General features: G+C 50.6%; 1 protein-coding gene across 8 annotated transcripts in view; it reads right to left on the bottom strand.

The window, feature by feature from the left end:
• The window catches only part of TMCO4 (transmembrane and coiled-coil domains 4), a 91975-nt gene that overhangs the window by 22740 nt on the left and 43598 nt on the right, over positions 1-25637 (bottom strand). For 5 of the 8 annotated variants that reach the window (XM_024749873.1, XM_024749874.1, XM_024749875.1 and 2 more), the window contains 3 exons: positions 23139-23303; positions 22131-22267; positions 20531-20615 (listed from right to left, as the gene is read on the bottom strand). In XM_024749873.1, coding sequence (XP_024605641.1) covers positions 20531-20615; positions 22131-22267; positions 23139-23303 — 387 coding nt within the window. The other 3 variants (XM_024749880.1, XM_024749878.1, XM_024749881.1) reach the window with 3 other exon arrangements.

Raw genomic sequence — 25637 nt, 5'->3', positions numbered from 1 at the left:
CTTAGGGGCTGGGAATGAAATTGGAGAGAGAGATCTTGCTGCAAAGTTGTTTTTTTTAAAAACAAAGTTCTGGTAGTCTATTTCTTAATCCCCCTCCTTTCCTTTATCTTCATCATCACCATCATCACAGCTTACCTCGGGATAGGCTAAGTGCTTTATACATATATTATTTCATCTACTTCTCATAATGATCCTAAGAGTTAAGCAGTACTACTCCCATTTTATGACGGGAAAAGCTTGCCTCAGAGACACTAAGTAACTTGCCCAAGGTCACAGAGTAAGTGGCAGAGTGGAATTCAGTTATTCCTACATTTTCTCTCCTACTCTCCTGTCCTACTTCCCTTTGCTATGAAACACAATCTTGACTTAAAACATATGTCTTTTGATAACTGTGACATCTTCTAAAATTGTATATTAAAAACAGAACAACACACCCTGCCAAGATGAACAGTTCCAATTTGGCTGAGTCAAGAGATGCACTAGCAGGCTACACTTTGCTAGAAGATTCTTATCCTGATGTGGGCACCACACCAAAGGCACATGACCTTGTGCTTTGGTAATCTCAGGAACATCTGCCAAACCAAGCGGGCGAAAAGATAATGCAAAGAAAAAGGAAAAAGGGGTCCACATGAAAGATGACACACCTTCTGTTTTTTGATGGAGAGTTATGGCAATTCGCCTACACCCTAACACCTAAACTCAATTCCCCATCAGAAAGGTCAAACTGACTAAGATGACATAACTTGGAAATACAGCTGCTGGTAAACTGTAGGCTGTGAGCCAGTATAAAACAAGCAATTTCATTATATATATGCATATACATAAATAAAATGTCATATATGTTCTATCAGCTAGCTATTGTTGTGTAACAAATCATCCCCAAACTCAGTGGCTTAAAGTAACCATTTGTTATTTCTCATGATCCTACCAGTGGGCTAGGCAGTTCTGCTGAGATTATCCAGGCATGCTTGATCCCATTGGGCTCACTCATGTGTCTACAACCAGCTGGTAGGTAGGCTGGGGGCTGGCTAAGATAACTTGGCTTTGCCCCATGTAATCTCCATCCTCCAGTGGGCTAGCCTTGACTCGCTCTTAAGACAATGGCAAGGTTCTAGGAGGGTGGAATCCATGTGCAAGGCCTTCTGAGGCCTAGGCTTGAAACTGACATGATGTCATTTCCTCTACCTTTTTTAGTGAATGCAAGTCACAGGCCAGCCCAGATTCAAGGGGTGAAGAAACTGACTCCACTTCTTGATGGGAAGAGCTTCAGGGTCATATTGAAAAGGATGTGGATACAGGGAGGGGTGGAGAAGTAGGGCCAGTTTTTGCGATCAGTCTACCACAGATGTACACAATATACCTGAAACACTGCGAAGTACTGATAGTCACGTGCAATAAGCAAGGGGTTAAAAATCCCCGATGATACCAGTACTAGATGAATGTTTCTCTGAATTCTCACTTAGTGAGGAGGGGAAGGAGTGGGAAGAACACTGGGTGGGAACGATGCCAGGGTGCTGGGGTGGCCTAGCCAGGCTGTTTCCAAGTGGCTGTTTTCAGGGATGTGGTTTGGGGACCCTGAGTGAAGGCAGGATCCACCTAGAGAACTGGAAAAGTAGACCAAAGAATCCTTTAGGCAAGATCAAGGTGGGGTGTTCAAGTACTGATCTCGATCAAGTTCAAGATCAAGCACAAACACCAGATTCAGAGGGCCAGAGGTCACAGCTGCAGAACAGGGTCTGGAGGCTCTTAGTCAATTATGATAAAGGCAGCTAGTATTTACCAGCATGGCCCTGGATTCTGGGAACAGTGTTATTCTCTCTGTGTTATCACAGTAATATTCATTGCTTTTTGAAGTAGATCTTTGAGTAGGTATTGCAGCAAGGGTCTCTTAAAGGTAAACTTGCTCAGTCTTTGAAAATACCTTTTGGCTTCCATTTTGAATGATAGTTTAGCTGGATATAGAATTTTAGATGGACAGTTCTTTTTCTTTCTTTTCTGGCTTCTATTGTTTTGAGAAGTCTCATCAGTCTAGTTGAGCTTTCGTTGTAAGACTCATTTTTTAAAAAATCATTTTTAAAGTAATCATTTAAATAATTTCTCTTTATCTTTGGAGTTCTGCAATTTCATTATGATGTGCATAGGTGTAAAATACTTATCCTTCTCAAGACTCATGTTCCTTGAACCTCAGGAATCAAGTCTGGAAAACTCTCAGCCAATAAACTGTATCTCTCTCCTATTCTCTTGTTTTTGGAGTTGGTATTAGGCAAATGTTGAACTTAACTTCCCTTTCCTATCTTCTATCTCTTTATCTCTCTGTGATGCATTGTAATTTCTTCAAATCAATCTTCCAGTTCATTATGTCTCTCTTTAGATTTGTCTAATCTGTTGTTTAATTCATCCACCAAGGTTTTAATTTCAATGACTGTATTTTCATTTCTAAAAGTTCCATTTGATTTAAAATCTCCCTGTTCTTTTCTCAATGCCTTACTCTTTCCACTTATTTTTCAATGTTTTAATTTATATCTTTAATAATTGTAAACCTGCTTATTTTTTGAGGGGGAGCTCTTTCAGGCTGTTCTATTAGACTGAGCATCTAATCCTGATGTTTGTTTGTGACTTTCCCACATGGTTCCCCCCCCCCCCCCATGTGTTTTTTAAGTCTGGAATACGAGCTCATCTTTAAAGCTGCTCTTACATGGCAATCTGTGTAGTTTGGATTGAGGACCTATTTTTCCCCAGACTAGTCTGGTGTCAATTTTTTGACTTGGGGAACTCCTGGATCATGCAGGTGGTATAAATGTGAACCCTAAACCCGAGTGAGGCATGGCCCTGTGTCTCTGAATTCCCCAAGGAGACATATTTTTTTCCCCCAGTCAGGGCGACATGCTTATTAATCTGGTTTTTCTGCTCCCTCCTTGTTCCTCACCTCTGGTGATTTCCCTTACTTTTTGGGAGCCCAGCTAAGCATTTAAAGAGGTATTTGCTATAGTTCATCTAGCATTTCTGGAGTATTTGTAGTGAGAGAATTTTCAGGCTGATTAGTTCACACTATTGCCACTCCAGAAATTGCTAATATAGCTATAATATTTCTCCACTGTATGTTAACCATCTCCTCTTTAAAAGAAAAAGGATAGGTCTCAGGCTCAGGGCCTTTGGCAGGTGATAACATCATGCTAGATCTTAATATGATTGTTTTATTTTTAATGTTTTAATTTTTTAATGATTCTTTTCATGTATGATAATACTTGGTTTCCAGCTGAGGTAATGGTTCCTTACAAAATAAATACATTTAGGTAAAGATTATGAATTGATATAAAAATATTAAATTGGAACACCCATGTTAAATAGAAACAACACAAATCATGATCCTGTATGATAATGCCTGTGGTTGGGAACCTGGTTGTGAATCCACAGCGGTTATTATCATTCTGCTAGCGGTTACAACCTGGTGTCCACAGCATTGGCTATAGTTTAGCAAGTCTGAGTCCACTTAACTTTTGATGTTCTCTGGGCTACAGTGTCAGGTTTGCTTTCTGACAGCAGTTATTTTAAAAGGTGGTCATGTTTCAACTGGGTCATTTACTTAATGTGACTGGATCCAGGTACAAAATAAGATTTCCCCATGGTTGCTTCCTCTTACCCCCTCCCAAGCTTTACAACTCTTTATTCTGTTCCTGAAACAGATGGCACAGTGACTGCTGGTAAGGAACAGTCAGGGCAGAGATCACTGATAAGGGTGCTGATAGTAATGTCTTTCTCACGAACTCCGCCATCTCCTTGCATGAATAGCTCTGCCAAACCGTGGACCCCCAGATCGCTAAGCGGCTCAGATCTGGCAGCAGCCTGCATCTTTGAATGTCCCCGTGAGGATGAGTGTGTGTCCATGGCCCTCCTTAGCCTGAGCCTAGGTCCCCGGACGGGTAACGGGAGATACCCATTGCTCTTGGTCATTGCTCTTCCTCTTCTCTGCCAATGACTTTCTCCACATAGGTCTGCCACATGGCAGGGCCCCCCCCCAGTGATGTCTGGGATGCTGTGGAATTCTCAAAAACAACCCCATCTGAGTTCCCTTCCATCTTAAAAAAAAAAAAAGTGCCACAGGACCGTGATCTTGTATAGTTTTGGTCATTAAAAAAAAAGATGACATCACTAATGGGATCTGATTTTTCTTTCTTTTAAGAAATTCTTTTTCAGATCATTTCCTCCTGATTTTCGTCTGGGGATAAAAAAGTTCATTGAAATAATAGCACACTTTGGGCAGCGGCTGCCAGGAAGGTCCAGCCATACTGAGGCGGGCAGAACTTCTGCTCTGATAACGTGTGAGCAGGGGTCTGATGGGCCCTGCACTGCCTGGGCTGGGCCAGACCACGCCTCTCCAGTTCCTCATCTGGACACTGGCCCAAGAATTGCTAACTTGCAGGGCTGTTGGGAAGGGTCCATGGGATGATGCCTGGAACCACCTGTGACAGCAGGTACTTGGTAGATATTAGTTCCTCCTCCTTTTTGTATCTTTTCTTTTTTTTTTTGGCCATGACATGCAGCGTGTGGGATCTTAGTTCCCGTACCAGGGATCGTAGCCAGGTCGGTCCCTGGCAGTGAAAGTGCCGAACCCTAACCACTGGACTGCCAGGGAACTCCCCTACCCCCCACTTTGTATCTTTGATGCCTAATAAATGCAAACAAGGAGAATGTAGCTGGGTGACATGGAAATTCTCAGAAAGCAGGAGCAGCTGCTCAGTTCTTCACAAGCCCTCAGTGGAAGGCAGCCGGTAGACACTCCCCAGCGAGCTCTTGCTGGAAACCCACTCCATGCTGGGCTTGTGACGTGCACGCCCCAAGAGTGACCACAAGATGGTGCTGTGGCAACCACAAATGCTCCAGGTGCCTCCTGGGCCTGGCACTCCTCCAGGACCTTTCTGGAAGGCCACCTGCCAAGGGGTGGGCTGACCACAGCCTAGAGCACCCGCCGCTCCCCGGGGTCCCTGAGAGAAGCCCGCTCCAGACCTGACTCTGCCTTTTTTTTCCCCTGGCCCTGCCTTTTACTAGCTGTGCAGCCTAGACCAGCTGGGTAAACACTCAGCTGTACAATGAAAGGGACAGGTCCACGGTCCTCATGGGGCAGTGGAGAGAGCCCTGCTGGGGGAGTCAGGCATGCCTAGGGCCTACCCAGGTTGGCTGTGACCATCAAAGAGACACTTCATGGGAAGGGCCTGGCAGGAAGGGCACTCAATCAACTGGCTTCATTTGGTGCAGTTCAATAAATCCTCTTAAGGGGCATCTAAGGCTGGGCCGAACCGGGGGCTGGAGATCCTGGCCTCAGGAAGCAGAATGAGAGAGAACAGAGGCCTCCGGGACCAGCAGATGGGCGGGTTTGCGCAGCTGCAGGCAGGATGGCTGGGGATGGAGTGGGGAGCACGCTCAGAAGGGAGTCCCTCCCCACCCGAATTCTCCGCAGGCGGGGATGGGGTCTGGCTGATCTCTGACCCCTCTGTGCCCTGCACAGGTCCTGGCACTTGGCAGGCCCTCAGAAGATGTCTGCTGATTGATGGATAAATACATTAGGAGAAAGTGCTGACATGAAAGACTCAAGTCAGAGCCTGCGTCCGCTCAACAGTCGAGCCCTGGAATCCTGGACCCTGTTCATCTCTCCCAGCTTACTTCTCTCAACTTCCCAGCAGCAATCTTGGCTCAGGTCACCTGCCCTTCCCAGACCATTCACTTCCTCTCTCTGGATCTTTGCTGTTGCCAGGCTCAGGCTCTAAGGCCTCCTGTCTCCCTCACAGCCTCTCAAGGCTTACCTGTTCCTCAAGGCCTGCCACCTCCTCCCTGAAGCCTTCCCTGCCACCTGGAAGGAGAAGGCTCCCTCTTCTGAACTGCTCAATGTCTAGGCCCTTGCAGTGAAGCATGTGGTACTGTTAATCTACCTTTTTTTAAGGCTGGATTCCATTCTCTTACCTAGATTACAGGCAATTTGAGGGTAGCAAGCTTATCATAAGAGGCAGCAGAAAAGAAGGGTCAATAGGAAGTGGTTTAGAGTCAGATGCATCTGGGTTAGAATCCCAGATTTGCTCATTACTGGCTGTGTGCCTTTGGACAAGTCACAAAACCTCCCTGGGCATCTGATTCCTCATTCGTAAAAATGGAAAATGGAACACCTGCGTCCAGGTGTAGTAATGCTCACACCTCTCAAGGTGACTGGGAAGAAGATCAAGGGGGATTCTGTTCCTACCTGGCACACAGTAGGTGTTCAATAAACATCAGCTCCCTTCCCCCCTCCCCATCTTGGAACGACGGCTTCTCATTTTGAAGATGAGCAGCTGTTCTCCATCAAACTTCTGCAGAGAAATGTGGCAGGAAGAATAAAAACCTTGCGCTCTAAGCTGTGAGCCAGGTTCGGCAACAGTCCCCTGAAGCCTCAATCTCCAGCAATTGCTAAATTACAAAATGTAAAATCCCCCAAATAAGACTCCAACTTGGGACTTGTTGCCTATTTAACATTCTTCCAAGTACCCAGGTGCTCAAAGCTGAAGACATCATTATCTCCTGTCTGAGTTTCTGCAGACGCCTCTGCTACCACCCTCCTGACAATTAGGCAGCAACTTGGAAAGGTCATTCCCAGCCATGGCGTCATCCTCATGGTTCCGGGTTTGTAACCTTTCTAGCTAGCCAAAGGCAGAGCTGTTTCAGGCTAATTAAGCCTGAACCTGGGCACTTAGCTCCTAAAAGGAGAGGGTGCAACACTCAGACAGAGTGAGTCAGGTTGAAATGGAAGGTCTTGTTACCCCTGGAGCTGGCATCTCCACATCCCCTCACAGAAGTGAGAAACAGGCAGTCAATGCTTTCTGCTTTTGCTTTGATTGCTAGGAAATGAGTAGCTAAAGTCACAGCTCAGTTATAGCAACTGGGTAATAACAACAGAATATGCAATGACAGTACCAGGGACAAAGATAGTGGTTACTGAATGCCTACTACTTGCCAGCCATTCTGCTAAATGCATTACATATATTATCCCACTTAATCTTTTCAATCAAGCTCTGAAGAAGGTATTACTAGACCCATTTCACAGGCAAGGAGACTGAGGCACAGTGACTGGGTACATGTGCTCAGCTAGTAAGTGGCGGAGCTGGGATTCAAGTCCAGGCCTGGCTGCAGGGTCCACTCTGCTGTATTTGGGCTTCCCAACTGGCTCATGCCTCCTGTTCACATCTGTGTTTTTTTGGTCCTGATGTTTTATATTTATCCGTATTTCCTGAGAAGTTCTGCAAATCCAGGAGATGGGCTTTGCATAAATAAATAAATGGATGTCTGAGTAAATGAGTGAACCAGAGATGGAAGACACAAAGAATAAAGGGGAACATAGTAGAGACCTGAAAGGTCAGATTTCACACAGGGACATCTGTGCTGGGGTGGCAGGGATGGAGGCCCCCAAACTCAGACCCTGTCATTAAAACACAAAGTATAGGGAACATACCACCCACAGGCAGGAATGTTCTAATCTTCTGTCCTGCAAAACAGGCCTGGCAATTTTCTAAAAGACAACCATTTTGGTGATATTGGCTAAGCAGGCTCGATGGTCACGGATATCTTAGATACAAGGAAACAAACCCCAACAGTTTCCATTACAGAATGCTGTGAACTGAGATGCTTCAGTAATATGTAAATTAAGGAGACATGATTTCTTCGCCTCCTGGAATCCTCAAAGCCCCAGAGGGATGCTCCTTCACTGCGGAGGGTCTGGATTCTTCAGTTACTATCAGTTGGGACTCATGCAAGGGACCTGTTTATGGGTCATCAGGGCTCACCATGGCCAGGAAAAGAATTCCCTTCCTCTCCCTGTGGAGAGAAGCTTTGGCAGATAATCTGTTTCCCCAGAAGCTCGGACAGTGAACACAGACATCTGCTCCATCTGCTTGAAAGTGACAATTATGGTGGACTGAAATGAATCAGCATTCAGTTCTCAACACTCTTTGTGAACTTAATGGGACTCTGGTCAGCTCTGAGTTCAAAATGGATAAAAACATGTTTCTGAAAAGCCAACAGTAGATCTGAGGACATGCTGGCCGCGCAGGCACTGAAGAACTCGGGGCTCTGTTGCGGTGCCAGAGGCCTCCCTGGAAATAGCTGAACACGAGCCACCTTAACAGACTCTCTGAGCAGGGCCTGATGGTGCACAGCCCACAAGCCACTGACTCTCAGGTTAAATCGATCTGTTCTTAAGTTCCTAACTACCCTGGGCAGAGTCTAAGCTTCCTGTCACTGGAAGCAAGTAAGCAGACACTAGTAGAGACCTCTGATGGATGATGTTAAGGGAATCCTGTATGTGTAGGGGTCTGAATCAGATGATTCCAAATGTCCGTTGGAACCCTGAGTCTAAGACTCCATAATTTCTGATGTCCATGGGATAAAAGGATGAACCGAGGCCCATCGTATTGACTGACCCCAATGTGATGTTCTTGAAGTGTCTCTGGATCATCCAACTGTGATTACACTGAGTGCTAAGTGCCCTTTACAGTGTTCTAATGCTTTCAAGACTGCAAACCACCTGCTGTGCAATGATCTTAGCCAATTACCAAGCATTTACTGTGAGCCAGGCCCTGTGTTAGGTGCCTTACACGTGCTATTTTGTCTGTCCTTACAGTACCACTCTTCATCGCGGTGCGCGGGCCTCTCACTATCGCGGCCACTCTTATTGCGGAGCGCAGGCTCCAGATGCGCAGGCTCAGTAGTTGTGGCTTATGGGCCTAGTTGCTCCGTGGCATGTGGGATCCTCCCAGACCAGGGCTCGAACCCGTGTCCCCTGCATTAGCAGGCAGATTGCCAACCACTGTGCCACCAGGGAAGCCCCTAAGTATCTTGATGGGTGGGTGTCATTAGATCTATTTTTACTATGAGGGAGGCTTGACGAACTTATATAATTTGCACAGGGTCATAGAGCTCATAAATGGTGGAACTGAGATTTGAACCAGGCCTTTTTGACACCCGTGGTGTGGGGAATTGTGGCTTTCTGGGTAATTATTAGCAGACTTTTCTATGACTTTCCTAATGAGGGGTTAACCCACTCCTCACGCCCCGTATACATTTGAGTTAGGAGTAAGAAGTGTGTCTATAGATGGCTAGACAGGTGGTAGGAAAGGCAGGTTAGGGAGACAGGTCTTGGAATAAAGAAGCCCAGGGGAGCTTCTGCACAGCAGGTCCAGAGGATGCTGATGGTCCTGAGATGGCTGGATGGAGGGCACAGGCTCTGGCCTTGGAGTGAAGGACCTGGGCTCTGTCTGGTCTCAGCTGCAGGAGCAGTGAAATTCACAACCTCTCCTCCTTTTATACCAGCACATCTTTGCCCACCTTCTTCCCAGGCCTCCCACTACTGCCCCCAAGGGAAGAGGGGGTGCTGGTCTGACTGGTCAAGTGCAAGGACACTGATATACTTGTGGGCAGGTCACTGTACATCGGGAAGTCAGACTGAGGCTCTGCTGCCTCTCCAAGCTGAGTCCCTCGAAGAGGACCAGGCCCACATATTCTCTCTGTGGCCCTGTCTCCACCCCGTTTGTCTCCCTCTCTCCTTTGACTCCCTTCCTCCATGCTGCCGCCGGCCAGGATGAGGTAGGTCCCTGGATCAGGTGTGGAGCTTTTGGGGGCTGAGCCTGCGGTGTGACCGAGCACAGCTTCAGCCAAGTTCTTCCCCAGGGGTTTCTGGTGCCAGCCTAGGTGGTGGTCAGTGGTAGGTACCCTGGCCACATTTAGCTAGAGTCTACATGCTCATCACTCTTGGGAATCCTGTGGGGAGACAGGATCTTTTCCAGGGCTAGGATCTGGGCATGTCTGGGTTCCTCTATCATAACAACATCAAACTCCCAACACAAACACCGGTCATCACTGCCTTTAGACCACGTGTTTTCCCGGTCTCCTTTTCCTTGCCTGTAAGATGAAGATGTTAAACAAAGCCATTTCTGGAGGCTCTTCCAGCTCAGACCTGGGGCCCCTGGAAGCTGAGTGGATTTATCTAGTAGGCACGGGGGTCGACGGCCAACCTGCGGGAGGAGGGTGACATGGGTCAACCGGTGGCTGAGCCCTGAGGAACTATGGTGGAGCAGCGAGGCCGGGCCCCCGAGAGGCCGGAGCAAGCTCCTGAATCCTCGCCTTTACACAGCTGAGACGACCCAGGTTCCATGTGTGAGCAAATGCGTTTCAGCAGGTGTGGCTGCTAAGGTCAAGGATATCTGCATCACCAAGGGGATGCAGATGCCTTCCAAAGGGGGTTGGCATGGTCTGCAGCTACAGGCCTGTCGGAAAGACCCCGTTAGTTTAGATTAAAGCAGCAAATGAGGGAGTTCCCTGGCAGTCCAGCGGTTAGAACTTGGCATTCTCACTGCCAGGGGCCCGGGTTTGATCCCTGGTCGGGGAGCTAGTATCCCGCAAACCCCACAGAGCAGCCAAAAAAAAAAAAAAAAAAAAAAAAAGCAGCAAATGAATCCCACATTTTGCTCCATTTCCTCCCAGGAGCTGCCAGACTGAAGATGTTACTGTCTTTTAGTGAGCTCAGAGGCAGTGAGAGCCACAGTCCTGGAAAATCCATCTGGATAAACTGATGGAGAGCGGGAGAAAGGGACTCTAATTTACTGAGGGTTGGCCACACGCCAAGCACTGTGTGGTCACACCTACCATACCGCAAGGCCAGTTGTGCCATCAGACTGGCTCAAGTTGGGTCCCAGGCCCTACATACGTACATTTGTATACCTCTTCTCTGTGCCAAATCCCATACCAGGTGCTGGGGACGCAGGGGCGAAGGAAATGGACACAGTCCCTGCACTCAACGTCTTCATTAGCAAAAGGAATATCCATACCTGCATCTTAGGGGTGTCTGTACATTAAAGAACGGAAAATATGCAAAGCACTTAGCAGAGTGCCTGGTACATAGTATGTTTAATAAACAGTAGTTATTAAGTCCAGAGCAAGCCCCAAAGGCCTCAGGGTCCCACTTGACTCATGAACCTGAAGCTCAGAGGTGAAGTGATTTGCCTAAGGGCACCTAGACAGTAGCTAGCAGGGGCTGGATCTGAACTCAGGTCACAGTCCCTTGCATCCTGAAGACACAAGGAGAAGTAATCGAATGGCGTCAGCTTACAGATGGAGCAGGGACGGGGGAACCGGGACCGATGTCATGAACGGGCTCCGGTGCCCAGAGGGCAGCAGGCCCCGCAGGCTTTCACTGGATGCGCGAGAACAGGCACAGGCGAGCTGGCTTGTCTCATCATGTCTCGCCAACTGCACGGACAGGGCCACCAGCCAGAGACAACATGTAATGTCGCCTATTAATTCCCTTCACATCTTTTGGGGATGAGGGGGAGAATCGATGCATAGATAGCTGAAGCTGAACTGACTTCTCGGTTCACGTGGCCATTTCCTGGCTCAGCTACCACGAGTCAGTCTGAATGGAGCTCTCTTTCCAACTACTCAATTTTTGAGAACTTTGAAAGTAAATACATAGGAAGATGAACAATCCTGATCTGGGGCCCAGAGTCTCTTGGTGAGTACTGGGACTGTGGCTGTTCTTGGCATCAGGCACTGCCCACCACTCTTGCCACCTGCTGGGGCCAAAAATACTCTTGGTCAGAGGATCAGTCACTCCCAAAGCAAATTCATCCTGTCGGCTGGCAGATGGACCATTGTCGGAAGTGGACTGTTCCTCTCTGGGAATTCTGGCTATGTTCATTTCCTGCCCCAAAGTATCACGTTTGGCAGGTGCACGTTTTGTCCTGGTTCTGGGTGGGCAGGGGTCCTACACGGGCCGTGAGCATGCTGGCTGATTATGCCTGCCGGGAAGTTGGAGAGTGGAGTGGCCCTGGGTCACCAGGAGGCTTGGGCGACACACCGATCAGCTGGCCGGGGTCTCGGAGTTGGTGGGGTCCGCTGTGATGAGGCAGCTCGAGCCCTTCATCACCCGAAGGCCTCAGCGCCGTTCTCTGCAGGCAGCGCTCACGGCAAACTTCATGGGTTTCACATCCCTCGTTAATGCATCAACTACTGACATGTACTGGGTTCCTTGTATGTGTCAAGCCTAGGCCAGGAGCTGGTGATACAGAGGTGAGTACAACAGACAATGCCTGACCCAGAGGTGTGAGTGAGTGTGGAGACAGACAGCTGAGCAAGGGTGAGGGAGGGCGCAGGGAGGTGGCTGCACGAAGAAGAATGACCCAGATTTAGGGGCCGGGCGCTGGGCGCAAATCCCAGCTCTGCCACCTTCCAGCTCTGCCACCTCCCAGCTCCGACTTTGGGCAAATCCCTTAGACTCTCTGAGTCTCAGTGTCCTTGTCTGAGACTCTCTGTAAAATGTGATGAATCAAATGCCTGCCCCACGAGGATGTTGTGAGGATCAGAGTTAACGAAACCGTCACCGTCAGGCATCAGCACAGGCATCCCATCTGTGGCGACCGACACCAAAACCAAACCCACACTGGACCCTCTGAGATAAAGCAAGAATAACAGGGGCACCTTGTCCGGTGCGAGTTCCCAAATGAAGGAGCATTTCGCATAAGTTGCTGACTCCCCAATGAGAATCCTGTCCCCAGTGTTTGGAACGCTGATGTCTGAAGATTCTGGGTGTCCCTGTGGCTTCATGAGAAAGAATAACGTTAGGAGAAATGCCTGCTTTTCCATCAAGAACAAACTGATGAAAACTTGGCAACCCTGGTGATTGTGAGGTGTGTGTTTTCCTTTAAGAACCTGCTGTGTGCGTGCGTGTGTGTAATTTGGCAAACCAGACCTTCCAAAGTCTAATTAGTTTACACCTTTTTGCAAAAACTACTTTTCTTTCCTAAATGCTCCCAAGTCTGAGTCTTCCTTCCACACGGAGTATGGAGGAGGGAACTTGCGAGCCACATTTTGAAGGATGTGTCTGAACTGGCTCCATGCCTGGGGTCAGGGGAGGGGAGAGCATTCTGGATAGCGAGAACAAGTGTAAAGGCACGAGAACATGTGTAAAGGCAAGGGATGCCTGGACCTTAGCAGACAGGAGTCACCCTGAACCCCCTTTTTTCATTCTTGGGGAGAGAAGAGCTCTGGGTGTGGCGGAAGGAAGGGCAGTTGATGGAACTCTCAGGACCTGCAACCAAAAACACCAAATGGACCTGCTTGGGCACATTGCTTTGCTTCGCACTGAGCCTTAGCTGTAAAATGGAGGTAATTATCCTGACCTTGGGTTACTGTAAGAATTAGAGAACATGTCATGAAAGAGGCATGGCTCAGCCATTGTGGACTCAAATTCCAGTTTCATCATTATTAATCCTGTAAGCATGAGCTAATTACTTCCCCTCTGTAAGCAAGCCTCAGTTTCCTCATCTGTAAAATGGGGCTAATTAAAACCTCATAGGGTTATTGGAAGGATTAAATAAAATAAGGCATGCAAAGTGTTTAGCTGTGCCTGGTACATAGTAAGTGCCCAATAATCGTTAGCTGTTGAGATGATGATGATGATGCCGATTAGAATGAACCACTCATGGAAGCAGGTAGGCGGGGTCTCAGTAAACTCCCGTTGAACCTGGGTCTATTTCTGCACGGAGAAGATTCCTCAGCCACACGAAGCATTCAAATACCCAGAAGGCAAGGGATTCCCACTGGGAGTCAGTCCTTCCCACCACCCACGTCTGAGTATGTGGTAAGACTGCTCTGAGAATCCGATTAACTGATGGAGGAAGCCTGGCAGATGCGTCCAGCCCCCGAGGTACCCCTGCAAGCCCAAACCACCTACCTGGGCTGTGCGAGGGGCATGGCAGGTCTGGAAGCCTTGCTGAGCAGCTGACTGTGTCCTGGGGGGGCTGGCTTCTTGTGACTCTATTTCGTAAGCCAAGTACTTACGGGCTTTAAGTGGTAGAGACGGATGTCTCCACCTAAGGGCAGGAGGTTCACATTAAGGGTGTCAGCCCCAACCAGGCGGCTACCCTAGAACTTGGCATGCAAGTACAGTAAGGCTCCCTTTACTGAGCACCTACTACATGCCAAGTGCTTTTCAGATGACTGACATCCATCACTGCCCACCCCCACAGCCATTCTGCAAGACCCCCAACTCATGTCTCAGGGAGGGCAGATTATTTAACAGACTGGACTGTCAGCTCCAAGAGGACGGGGGCTGCACTGGCTAGTTTGTTGTCATCTCCCCAAAGCGCAGCATGTTGCCTGGCACACAGTAGGTGCTTCATGAATACAAGTTAATGGAGTGAATTTGATTGTGACTAGCTCTCCGTTGGGAAGGTCTGATCTGAGATACTGCTTTGAGTGAAAACATCCAGCCAGAAGGGCTCAAGACAACAATATGAACAGGAGCTCTGGAGTCCGAGAAAGGTATCAAAATCTTAGTTCTAGGGCAAGCTACTCCACCTTTCTCTAAATCTCACTGCTCTCATCTGAAAAACGGGGCAGGATCACTTATCTTATGGGGTTGTTGTGAGCGTTGACAAGAATGTACATAAATCCGTGAGCAAGAACCAGCCAGAGAGCTGGGCCTTTGTAAGTGGCATCCGTTGCTACACTATCGCTATGACAGTCATTCCCATTTGTGGGCAGCTCTACCTTTTCAAGGCATTTTCACCAGGTCATCTCCCTTGATTCTCTGGGCCCTGGGCACGGTCTGGAGCCAATCACCATCAACACAGCTCAGAGCTTTGTCCGCCTGGAGCCTGCTCCCAGCCAGACTGGAACCAGCTCTGGTCCTCTGGTGGGTAACGGGCTGGGGAATCTTTGCTGCTTCTGTCTGTGTGTGGGCCCCTTGGCCGAGCTCCTGGGCTCCTGGGTACCATCAATCGCTGGGGCTCTCGCCCAAGCATCCTCTGCCACACTCTGGCTTTCCATCAAGGTGTACGTCTATCCTGCAAGCGGTGAGGGAACGTGGAGGAAGAGAGAAAAGTCCCTAGTTTGTAGATAAAGAACCTGAGGCTTCAGCTGAGAATTAATTACAGGGGCCAGAATCCAAGTAAGATGTTCTGGCTGGAGCACATGGTGGGAATACATTCACTGGCCCTTCATGGATGTTAGACATGTCCACGTGCCTTGCTCTGGCCAATGAAACATGAGTGAAAGTGATGTGTTACTTCCAGGTGAAAGTGTTTTAAGAGCCAGTGTCTCCTACTGAAGGAGGCTCCATTGGCCTGGATCTCTGAGTGACTATAAAGGTCAGAACCCCCTGCCCACCCACAGTGGACAGATGGCACAAGTGAGAAATGAACCTTTGCTGTGTTACACTGCTAAGATTTGGGGGATGTTTGTTACTGCAGCATAACCTCACCTATCCTGACTGATACAATGTGAATGTTTATAACGTTAGAAAATTCACTTACAGACCACTCTCTGTTGGCTTTATCCCAGGTACAGGAGGCACAGAGGTGGGTCAGACACAATCTCTGCCCTCAAGGGGCTTGTAGTCTAGACATCCATTTGTAAGGAAGCTGCCCACACTGAACTTGAGGGAGGGGCAGGCCCGGGTGAGGGACACCTTGTGAATGGTTGCATATCCCCTAAGCAGTAACCCCCTGCTGTTTGCAACATGGCCCAAAAAGGAAATGAAGTTGTGAGATAGTTAATGCTACAGGCAGCTTTTCTTGGGGGAGGGGAAAAAAGGATGGGCTGCAGCTAGGAGGGGGCAGGGAGTGGGGGTAGGCTAGCTGAAGGATTCTGTACTTTGTGTGACTCTAGGATTTATTGCTACATTTCATTACTTGGTCTCAAGGAACCCAGAAAACAATTAGTGGATTCAACTGCATTAGAGTAATTCCTCTTTTGCATTCTCCTAACTCAGATAATGACAGCTTTCCTGCAATTAGGAGAGGGTCTCCTTGGTGTGCAGATTAATTGGGTGTTAAACAAGCAGGGCTGCCTGAAACCAGACAGCTGAGCTGGAATGAATTAGATGTGAAACAGCAGCTCCGGGCAAAGGGTGAATAATTCATTCACAACCACAGACAGCCAGCTGGAGACCTGAAGGTGCGCCATCAGTAACACAAGGCCAGGACTTGGAAGGGGGTTGTCTAGGAAGAGGGGGCAAGGCGGGTGTAGGAACAGAAAGGAACCAAAACTGTGGGCCCCCACTCTGGTGGGAGGCTGCTTTTCCCTCAACAAGGTCCAGGGTCAAGGTCACCTATGTGTGTGTGTGTGTGTGCTCTAATCCTAGGTGCCAGCTCCCCGCCCTTTTTTTTTCTGGCCGTGCCGTGCATGGCTTGTGGGATCTTAGTTCTCAACCAGGGATCAAACCCAGGTGCTCGGCAGTGAAAGCGTGGAGTCCTAACCACTGGACTGCCAGGAAATTCCAAGCCAGCTCCCTTTTTTAAAGCTTAAGACAGATTTTAGCATAATATAAATGCTCAGTAAGAATTACCAGGCTCTTATATGCCAACATTTATATGCACTATTGCCTTTAATCCTTACAACCTTGATGGCAATACTATTATCATTCCCTGTGTTTCACACGAGTCACCTGGAGTTCAGAGCGGGTAGGTGAACCTAGCAGTGCGTGTGGGATTCAAACCAGATGCCCTGGCTCCACAGCCCACATATTTGCAGCACCTGAGCTGGGATCTTCTCGGTGGGGAAGAGCTGTGTGGCCCCGTCGCCTTATGACGCAAAGGCCTGCATCTGTGCCATCCTTCGAGCTGTGTCTGGTCCCCCGTCTGTTGATGGGTGGGGACCGGGTGGTAAGTGGTAAAGCCCTGAAGGCCAGAGGCTCCCTGGATGGCTGGCAAGAGGACACGGGGGATGACAGAGAAAGAGAACACAGGAAGAGGAGGGCCACGCTCAACACGCAGGAATGTGAGCCTCTTTATGAGTGTGTGTACGTCCATGTTTTTATTCATTTTACTTCGTGGTCTGGGTGGCCTTGGGCCCGGGCCCCCCAGGGGGCCGTCAGGGAGGCCACGCACAAGCGCCGAGCTCTCCAGGTTCAGGACCCCTCAGTTCCCCTCTGCACGTGGGTGTGTTTTGTTTCCAACTTCCCATTTCTATAAGCCACCAGGAGTTACATTACATAATCTCCGGAAAGGAAGAGGGAAACTGGGGAAATAAACGGCTCTGAGGCCTGGCATCAGGGGCTTGCCGTCCACCCGGAGGAGCTGAGAAGGCCAGCAGGGCAGGCAGGGTTAGACAGTGTGCCTGTGCCCCATGGCACGGGGAGCCTTCTTCTGCCCCAGAGAGAAAGCGGGCCCCAGCTCCCCCCACGTGAGAGCAGCTGCTGTTTACATCTGGAATAAGCCTCAGCCAGCTGAGGGGCAGACCCCTCCTTGGAGGGTTCTTGACCAAGGTCAAGGCAAAGGGTTACCAGGGTCCTTTATTACCGCCCGTCCAGACACAGGGTGGGATGGGATGTTATTAAGTAGGGGAAACTATCAGGCTGATCAAGAATACAGACTCTTGTTCAGAGTCTTCTGGCCGTGAGTTCCTCCTTCGGAAGGTGACCAGATGGGGAGAAAACCAGCTGCGCTTTTGGCCGCTGGGCTTCTATTCAGATTCCTACCCAATTCTTGTTATTTGGGAAGCTTCCCATCCATTCAGGAGAGGCCCTTGGGGTCGGCTGAGTTGCTGCCGTGTGTGTGTGTGTGTGTGTGTGTGTGTGCGCGCGCATGCAAGACAATGTGTGCACGGGGGGAGGGGGGTCAACCACAAGCTGCCCAGCACTGCCCACCCCCTGCCCCCACTGCCTCCCTCTGCAGGACTATGCTCAGCTGTTCATTCGTCCCACAATTCAGAGGCCGAGCGTCTAACCAGTTGGTTCCAGCACTTTAACCCGGCATTCGAGACCTGTGCCAGGCTCCTGTCCTAACCATTTCCCATATTCCACCTCAGTCCCCTCTCACAGGCTGCAGAAAAACTAGACTCAACGTTTTCAGACACTCTGAGAGCCTTTCCTCTTCCCTGCTGGCCGGACTCTCTGGAATTCCCCTCCCTCTAGATCCTCTGGAGGAGCCCCACCCACGTTCAAGGTCTGGGTCCTCTGCAAAGCATAGCACAGTTGTTACGAGCGAGGGCCCTGGAGCCGGACACCCGGGCGTCGAATCCCGGCTCTGGCTCTTAGGATCCGCCTGGCTTTCCCTCGCAGCCTCATTCAGTTTCTCATCCCAGAAGCAGGGAGAGTAACAACCTCCCAGGGGGTTGCCGGGAGACCGAGATCCTGCATAGTGCACGGCCCGGCACGTGGGGAGTCTGCGCCAGGCTCTTGAGCCTGTCAGCCCGAAGTCAAGTCCACCCACCTTCCCGAGCTCTCAGAACGTGCCATGTGCCAGAGAGACGGTGGGGCACAGGCAGATCCCGCCTACCTGGAATTCACCATCTAACGTGTGCGCCAGAAAGTAGACACAAAATGACAAGCGCCTCCATCTGCACGACACTCACCATAGTTCCCCGTGCACAGTAGGTCCTCAGATTAGAGGAAGAAGCGTTTACTGAGTGAACCCAAATTGCAGCAGGTACTTTCACATTCATCGTCTCGTTTTAATCTCTTGAAGAGCCTTTGAGGTAAGTGTACTAAGTCCCACGTTCAGATGAGGAAGCTGAGGCTCAGAGAGGTTAAGTGACTTGCCCAAGGTGCCACAGCTCGTCAGTGATGAAGCTGGGACCCAGATCCAGGTCTGCCTGATACCAAAGCCCCAGTTCTCAGTGGTGGGCTATGAAGAGCCAGGGGAGGGAGCAGTGGCCAGGAAAGAGGCGGGAAGGAAGCTGCTTTGAGAACCACCCCGCCAAAGGCTGAGGGCAGGAACATCTCCCTCCCATCAGTTTCCGGCCTCACTTGCTGGAGGCAGCTGATGGGCGACCTCAATTCCAATGGCCGTGTCCAAATGATCAATGATAATTAATTCGTTCAGGAGGGGAACTGGAGACTTGGCTTGTATTAATGATCTGAAGTTAACATGTAATTTATGCTAACTGGAGCCAAAGACACGCCTTTGTCCCCCAGACCACGTCATCCAGGTGATAAGGAGCCTGGCAGATGGGTCTGCTGCGTGGACTGGGGGAAGGATGACCAGGAAAGGAGCAAAACGATGACAGCGCAGAGCGTGACAACTTTCCAGGGGCCTCCCTGGCGGCAACAGCATTAGAGCGCAGGGGGCGAGTGCAGCTACCCCCAACACCAGCAGAGATACTTCAGCCTAAAAGCCGCTACAGGATGTGTTGACCAGGACCCAGCACTGGGCCGGCTGCCTGACCTCCATGCTCTCTGGCCTTTGACACTGCCCAGAGGTGACAAGCACCTCCTGTTGCAAATGGAGAGACCGACGTCCAGGGAGGCTGAGTCCTTACCCAACCCAGGCTCCCCAGGTGAGCAGGGGAAGGACTCAGATCCAGGTCTCGGCTGCCTGCAAAGCCCATGCCCTCCTTTATCCCCAAGTCAGAGTCTGGATCACCATTTGGCAAACATTTGCTCCCCTCGTCCTCCGCTGTGGACAGAAGGAGCGTAAGGGGCAGCGGGGACTGCCCACCCCACTGGCCTAGGGCTTGGCTTTCACTTGCTTGGACCAGCAAAATGTGCGTTAAAGACTGCTGAAAATTCTTTGCTACTTCCCCCCATCCAGAGAAGGAATTCTCTCTGCTGGTGCTGTGCTACACCAGGAGAGAGGTTAGCCCGGGTCCCACGCACGGTGGACCACCCCAAGTGCCCTGAGCTCTGCACCTCACCCCCCTAACCCCTTACTATGGCAGCCCCTGGTGACAGATCTGCCCCAAACTGGCCTTCGGTCCTGGAGGCCTCACCGACCCGAGAGCAGGGTAGGGGCCCTCAAGTTTTCCGCTGCATCAACACTGAAAGTATGTGTTCGGATGGCATGACACACTCCCAAAGGTGTCTGTAGTGGGTTGAATGGTGGCCCCCTCAAAAGATGTGTCCATTCAGAACCTGTGAGTGAGACCTTACTTGGAAAAGACCCTCCACTAAACAGTATTCCACTTCTGCAGGAGCTCTGTGGCAAAGGCTACCAGTCACCACCCTACACCCATTCTCCCTCTGTCCTTGGTAACAGGTGTTGGAAAAGGCGTCTTTGCAGATGTAATTAAATCACACAAATGTAATTAGGGAGGGATCCTGAGATGAGGTCATCCTGGATTTGAGCGGGCCCTAAAGCCACTGACACTGTCCTTAGGTGAGAAGAGATGACACAAAGGAGAAGGTGATGTGAAGACGAGGCAGGATGGAACGTGGCGTCTGCAAGCCTAGGACTGCCGGCCACCACCAGAAGCTGGAAGAGGCGCGGCTCTCCGCTAGAGCCTTCAGGGGGAGCGCAGCCCTGCCAACACCCCGATTTCGGACTCTTCCACTCCCCTCCCACTCAAGAACCCGCATCAGAACGCAAAGGCCGTTTTTATAAGACTGTCTCACACCCACTCTAATTTATGTACGGAAGAAATAAACAATTTTCCAAATGACTGTTTTTTCTTTTTAAGCTGTTTTAAACTCTAAGATCTGGGAACACGGTCACAAGACTCGTGACCTCTAGTGCAGAACCTCTGGCCTGGGGGAAGGACTCCGGAAGTGTTTTCACCTGTGACAATGGGCCAGCCTTACCTTTCTCCTGAGCCATCTCTTGCAGACAGAAGTAGATGACTCTGGCTCCCAGGCTGAAGCCAATCAAGGTGACAGGCCGCTGGCCCTGGGGGAGAAAGGACACAGGTGTTGGGGGCATGGTGCACAGCCAGTTCTAGAAAAACATCAGCCCCGATGACGGTGGCCCTTGCACACTTCCCAGCACCTGCCTCCCGCTTAATGAATCACGCCTGTGCTATTCCCGGCCCCAGGCTCTGATGTCTCCATCAGGAGAGTCTGGGCCTTCATTTATGCAGGAGGGCACCTGCTCAGGAACCGGCTTCTTCCCAGGTTGACAGGCAGCATCTGGCTGGTTTAATTCCCTGGTTTTATCTCAAACCACTACCCAGTGGCCGTTGCTCCTTCCCCATCTACCTGTGGCAAATGACTGCAGTGAAGCGGGGCCCTTCTGGAGCCGAGAGAGGAGGCGGGAGGTACCCCGGGTGTGAGGGGGGAAAAAGGCAAAGAGTCACATGGTGGGGGGGACACAACTGTTCTGTTCCTAGATAGGAAGTGGGGACATGAAATATTGGCCTTATGCTATAAAAGGAGGTTGTAAGTTAGATGCTCGCTCCGCAACAGGAGAGGCCACAACAGTGAGAGGCCCGCGTACCGCAAAAAAAAAAAAAAAAAAAAAAAAAAAAAAAAGAACTTGTAGGAAAGGCAACTTGAAAAAGAAAGTCATGAGAGGTATTTGGGTACAACTTCTACGTGGAGGGAGAGGGCAGATGAGTTCCAAAGGTCCAGCTGGTCTCAGTACTCCATTCCTTTCCCTTGCTTTTGGGCCGGTATATGTACCCACCCTCCCCCCCACATCCATCTACTGCCATGGAAGACCCTCCATTAAACAATATTCCAATTCTGCAGGAACTCTGTAGCAAAGGCTACCAGTCATCACCCTACACCCATTCTCCCTCTGTCCTTGGTAACAGAACACCTGAGTTTTTCTGGGCCCACAGCTACCCAGCCAAAAATGAAGCTCCAACTGCCCTGTAGCCAGGGATAGCTGCAGGGCTGAGTCCCGGCCAAGGGATGTGAAAGGCCCTTCACTTCTACTTTCCTGCCTCGGACTGTCTGGAATGTGGATGGAACCCTAACCGTTTTACGTGGTATTTGGGCCACTGGAGATCTGCTCAGAGGGTAGCTCTATACTTCGGGAAAGGGAGAGCTGGCCTTGTCCACACCTGCAGAGGCCTGTTAGCTTTCACCTGATTGCTTGCTAGAGATGCACGGTCTGTAATTCTTACTGGTCCATCCTAGGACACTTTTTATCTTTTTGGCCATGCTGCGCTGCTTGTGGGACCTTAGTTCCCTGACCAGGGATCGAACCCGTGGCCCCTGCAGTGGAAGCATGGAGTCTTAACCACTGGACCGCCAGGGAAGTCCCCCTAGGGTGCTTTTATGACTTGACCTGGAGGAGCAATGACGACCCCCCCACCCCCACCCCCCCAAAGCCACTGGGCTACCCCCACGTGGGCTTGTCTCAGGTATGACGTCTGTGCACAAGTCAGCCCCCATGCTTCCCTGCTTCCTCGCCCCCTGCCCGCTCCCCCCACTCCCCGCCCCAGCTATTCCCAGGTACCTGCTGCCGGGAGAGCAGAATGTGGGCCAGGTGCTTGCCAACCTCTGCTGATCGATGGAGACACACACCCCAGGGGTTGTCGATGACATTGGCAACACTGAGGAGTGAGGCTGGCCAGGTCAGGGCAGCCACAAGGCCTGGGGAGGAGGGACATCGGTGATGAAGGCCGTGGTGGCAGGGGCGGGGGGGGGGGGTCCTTCTAGGGAAGGGATTGGCTGGCTAATGGATGCCAGAGTGAATACATCCAGAGTCTCTAACTTGGAATCTGTAAGTTTTCCATGTGTGGTCAAACTGCTAAGTAGTACAGAAGAAAACTGAAGCTCACGCATTTCTGATACATGGCCTAGATCCCTTATGTTTAAGTATCTGCCATGTGTGAGATTCCAGAGATGGCCCCAATTTGTCACTCCACCCTGTATCCTCCCACTTGGCCTCATAACTCTGCAATGTCCCCTGCTCCTGCCCTGCCCATCCACTCTAGGCTCAATCATGTGACTTGCTTTGGCCAATGAGATGTTACTGGATGCGAGGCTTGAAATGGACTTGTGCCTCTACTGCACTTCTGTTGTGGGTGTGGGATAGCCTGCGATCCCAGGACGGGGAGGAGAGACAAATGGAGCAGAGCCGAGTTGCCCTGGTTGCCCCAGGCAAGGCTGGCCTAGATCAGTGGACAGTCAGCTGACCCACAGATGCATAAGCAGGCCCAGCAGAGGTCAGCCAAATGAAGCCTCAACACTTCTGAGCTACTGTGATAAGTGGTTGTTATTTTAAGTCACTGGGTTATGGGGTTGTTTGTTATGCAGCAATTGCTAACTGACACACTCTGTGATAACGTGATGGGCTGTTTATCTGTCTCCTCCCTATAAGGATCATAAACTTCGCCTCTCTGTGTTCTTGGAGACCAGCACTGTGCCTGGCTCACTGGGGGCCTCAGACATGCAAAGGTACAGAACCAGTGTGGCTTAGGAGTGGTGGGAATGCTGCTGGTGGGGGTGAGGGGAGGCTTACCAGACAACACTGTGTATTTCAGGGCCTCCTGGGCCACCATGTTGGCAAGACCACTGAGGATGGTCTCCAGGGCGTTGCCAAGCTCCATCAGGTACGTGGCCTCCCAAGCCAGACAGTACTGCTCACGGCTGTGGGCCAGGGCAGCCCATGGGGCGCTGAAGGTGCCTGGGGAGAGCACAAGTAGGTGGGGTCTCTCCTGTGACAGAGCAGGCCTCTCACCCTTTCCCAGAGAGTCGGCGACAGGGGCCCACTCACCCTTGCGGGGAGACAAGAGGCCCACCCCCGCCACTGAATGGCAGCTGATAGCAGAGCAGACGCGCTCCCAGGCAGAGCACAGGGCCGCGCTGTGAGACAGCAGGCTGGGGCTCGAGACCCAGCTCCTGCATTCATTGGCAGTTGGGCGACACCGGGCACCCTGGGTCACTATCCCACACTAAGCCTCACTTTGCTTAGCTGTCAAGTCAGCAGACTAGTATTTATCTCTTTTCATAGAGTAGTTATAAGAACTAAGTATTCCAACTACTGTGTGTGTAAAGTGTTATTTTCTCTCACTCTGCAGGAATTCTGGCATCGAGGATGCTAAGAGCACACAAGAGGAACACACGGGGCCACGAGCAGCTTGCTCCCTGAACCGGCTGCATCTCAGTCAACAAACACTGCCTGGGAAATAGTCTGCAAATCTGGAGCAGAGGTGTTTGAGCCCAGCTCTGCCATGAGCTTGCCGGCTCACCCGATTTTTCTGAGCCTCAATTTTCTCACTTAGGGACTGGAAATGGGAGGATGATGACAGTACTAACCACGTGACCAACGTCAAGCAGGAAAGTAAAACCATGACCGTCTGCCTCCCTCCCTCCTAGTCCTTCCTCTGCCTTGAGGATGTTGTCACCTCTCCAGCAGGACTCTCAGGCCCCCTGTGACCTGGCCCCTGCCTCCTTCACAGCCTCATCATCCATCAGGTTACCCTCCAGAAACACATGCTTTTGATTTTGTTCGTTCACTTGTTCATTCGTTCATTCATACCACAAACCTTAACTGAGCACCTAGACTATGCCAGGCCAGGCGCTTGACCCTGAGGATACAGACACCCATCATCGTAGGAAACGTTTAGTGAGCAAGTACTAAGTGCTGGGCAGCTCTGTGCTGAGGGATTTCCCATGCACTCTCTGATTTACCTCAACACAGCCTCTGAAATGGGGCCCCACAATTAGCCTCATTTTATAGCTGAGGAGACTGAGCCATCCAGATAAAGTGCTCTCAGCCTGGGGAGCGAGAGGGCCATGCAAACATCATGTAGTCACTCATTTCTGGGCCGTGGGACCATCGAGGGGCCCCATGCATTTCTGCCCATGGTCCGAGTGACCTTCTACCCTTACTTGTCTCTGAGCTTCCAGCTCGCTCGCCTTATCCCCGGGGAAGCTTCCCGGCCCCTTTGGCAAGGGGGATCTAATGCACCTTGCACTTTTGCGTCCTGAGTTCTCGTCACAGTCTGCAATTATCCATTTATTTTTGTGTCATCTGTTTAGTGCACGTCTGTCCTGCAGTCTGTCTGCCAAGCACTCGATTCCCAAAGCCTCATGAAAACAGGATGAATGAATGAACAGTGGAGCCAGCTTCCCAGAGGCTTCGGGTTCTGGCTCAGCCACATGCCTCGACCTGCCCAACCCGAAGGCCTCGTCCCTACCCGAGGGTGCTCTGCTGACATGCAGACCACTGAGGGGCTGCTCCCCGCTCTGCAGAGAGTCTGTCACAGGTCTGCAGCAGCTCAGGGATTAACTGTCTCTAGTTATGGAGGAGGAGACGGCCAGCCCGAGACAGGATGTGGGCACAGATATTGTGTTTGTGTGTGTGTGTGTGTGTATGTGTGTGTGTGTGTGGTGGGCTCTGGACCCAGCTTGGCAGCTTTATGGTTGCAAGACTCACAAGCAAGGCACGCTGCCCTTCTGAGCCTCAGTTTCTACACCTGTTAAAATGGAATGATGGCAGGCATCTGACTCACAGGTGTTGTGGGGATCACGTGAGAGGCTGCACGAAAAGCATTATGTAAACTGTAAAGTGCAGTACTGCATTCTATCACCCTGTGGCCAAGAACATGGGCTATGGAGCCAGACAGAATGGGGGTGAGTCGTGCCCCAGTTCCTGACTAGCGAGGCGACCCTAGGCAGCCCTTATCAGCCTCGGTTTCCTCATCTGTAAAATGGGGGTGATAATGATGCCCGCATCCGTGGCTTGAAGTGAGGGACTAAGTGAGCCAATGCGTGCAAAAATGCCTGGCTTAGTGGTGAGCTACAAAGCCATAATCATGATTACAAACAATCCTATTTAATAAAGGGGCGGGCCCAAGAAAGCCCATACATTCCCATCGCACACAGAAGCAAGCCTGTGATGACACGAGACTTCTTTCCTGGCCATCAAGGAGGCAGGACAAGGTGACTCATTTCCCTCCTGAACTCCATTCACCTACCTTGGTTACATTTCTTGTAACCACCGCCTCTGCCTAGG

Source organism: Neophocaena asiaeorientalis, unplaced genomic scaffold (assembly GCF_003031525.2).
Source record: "Neophocaena asiaeorientalis asiaeorientalis breed wild unplaced genomic scaffold, Neophocaena_asiaeorientalis_V1.1 scaffold275, whole genome shotgun sequence".
Classification (NCBI taxonomy): Eukaryota; Metazoa; Chordata; class Mammalia; order Artiodactyla; family Phocoenidae; genus Neophocaena; species Neophocaena asiaeorientalis.
This window is presented reverse-complemented; position numbering and strand designations above follow the sequence as displayed.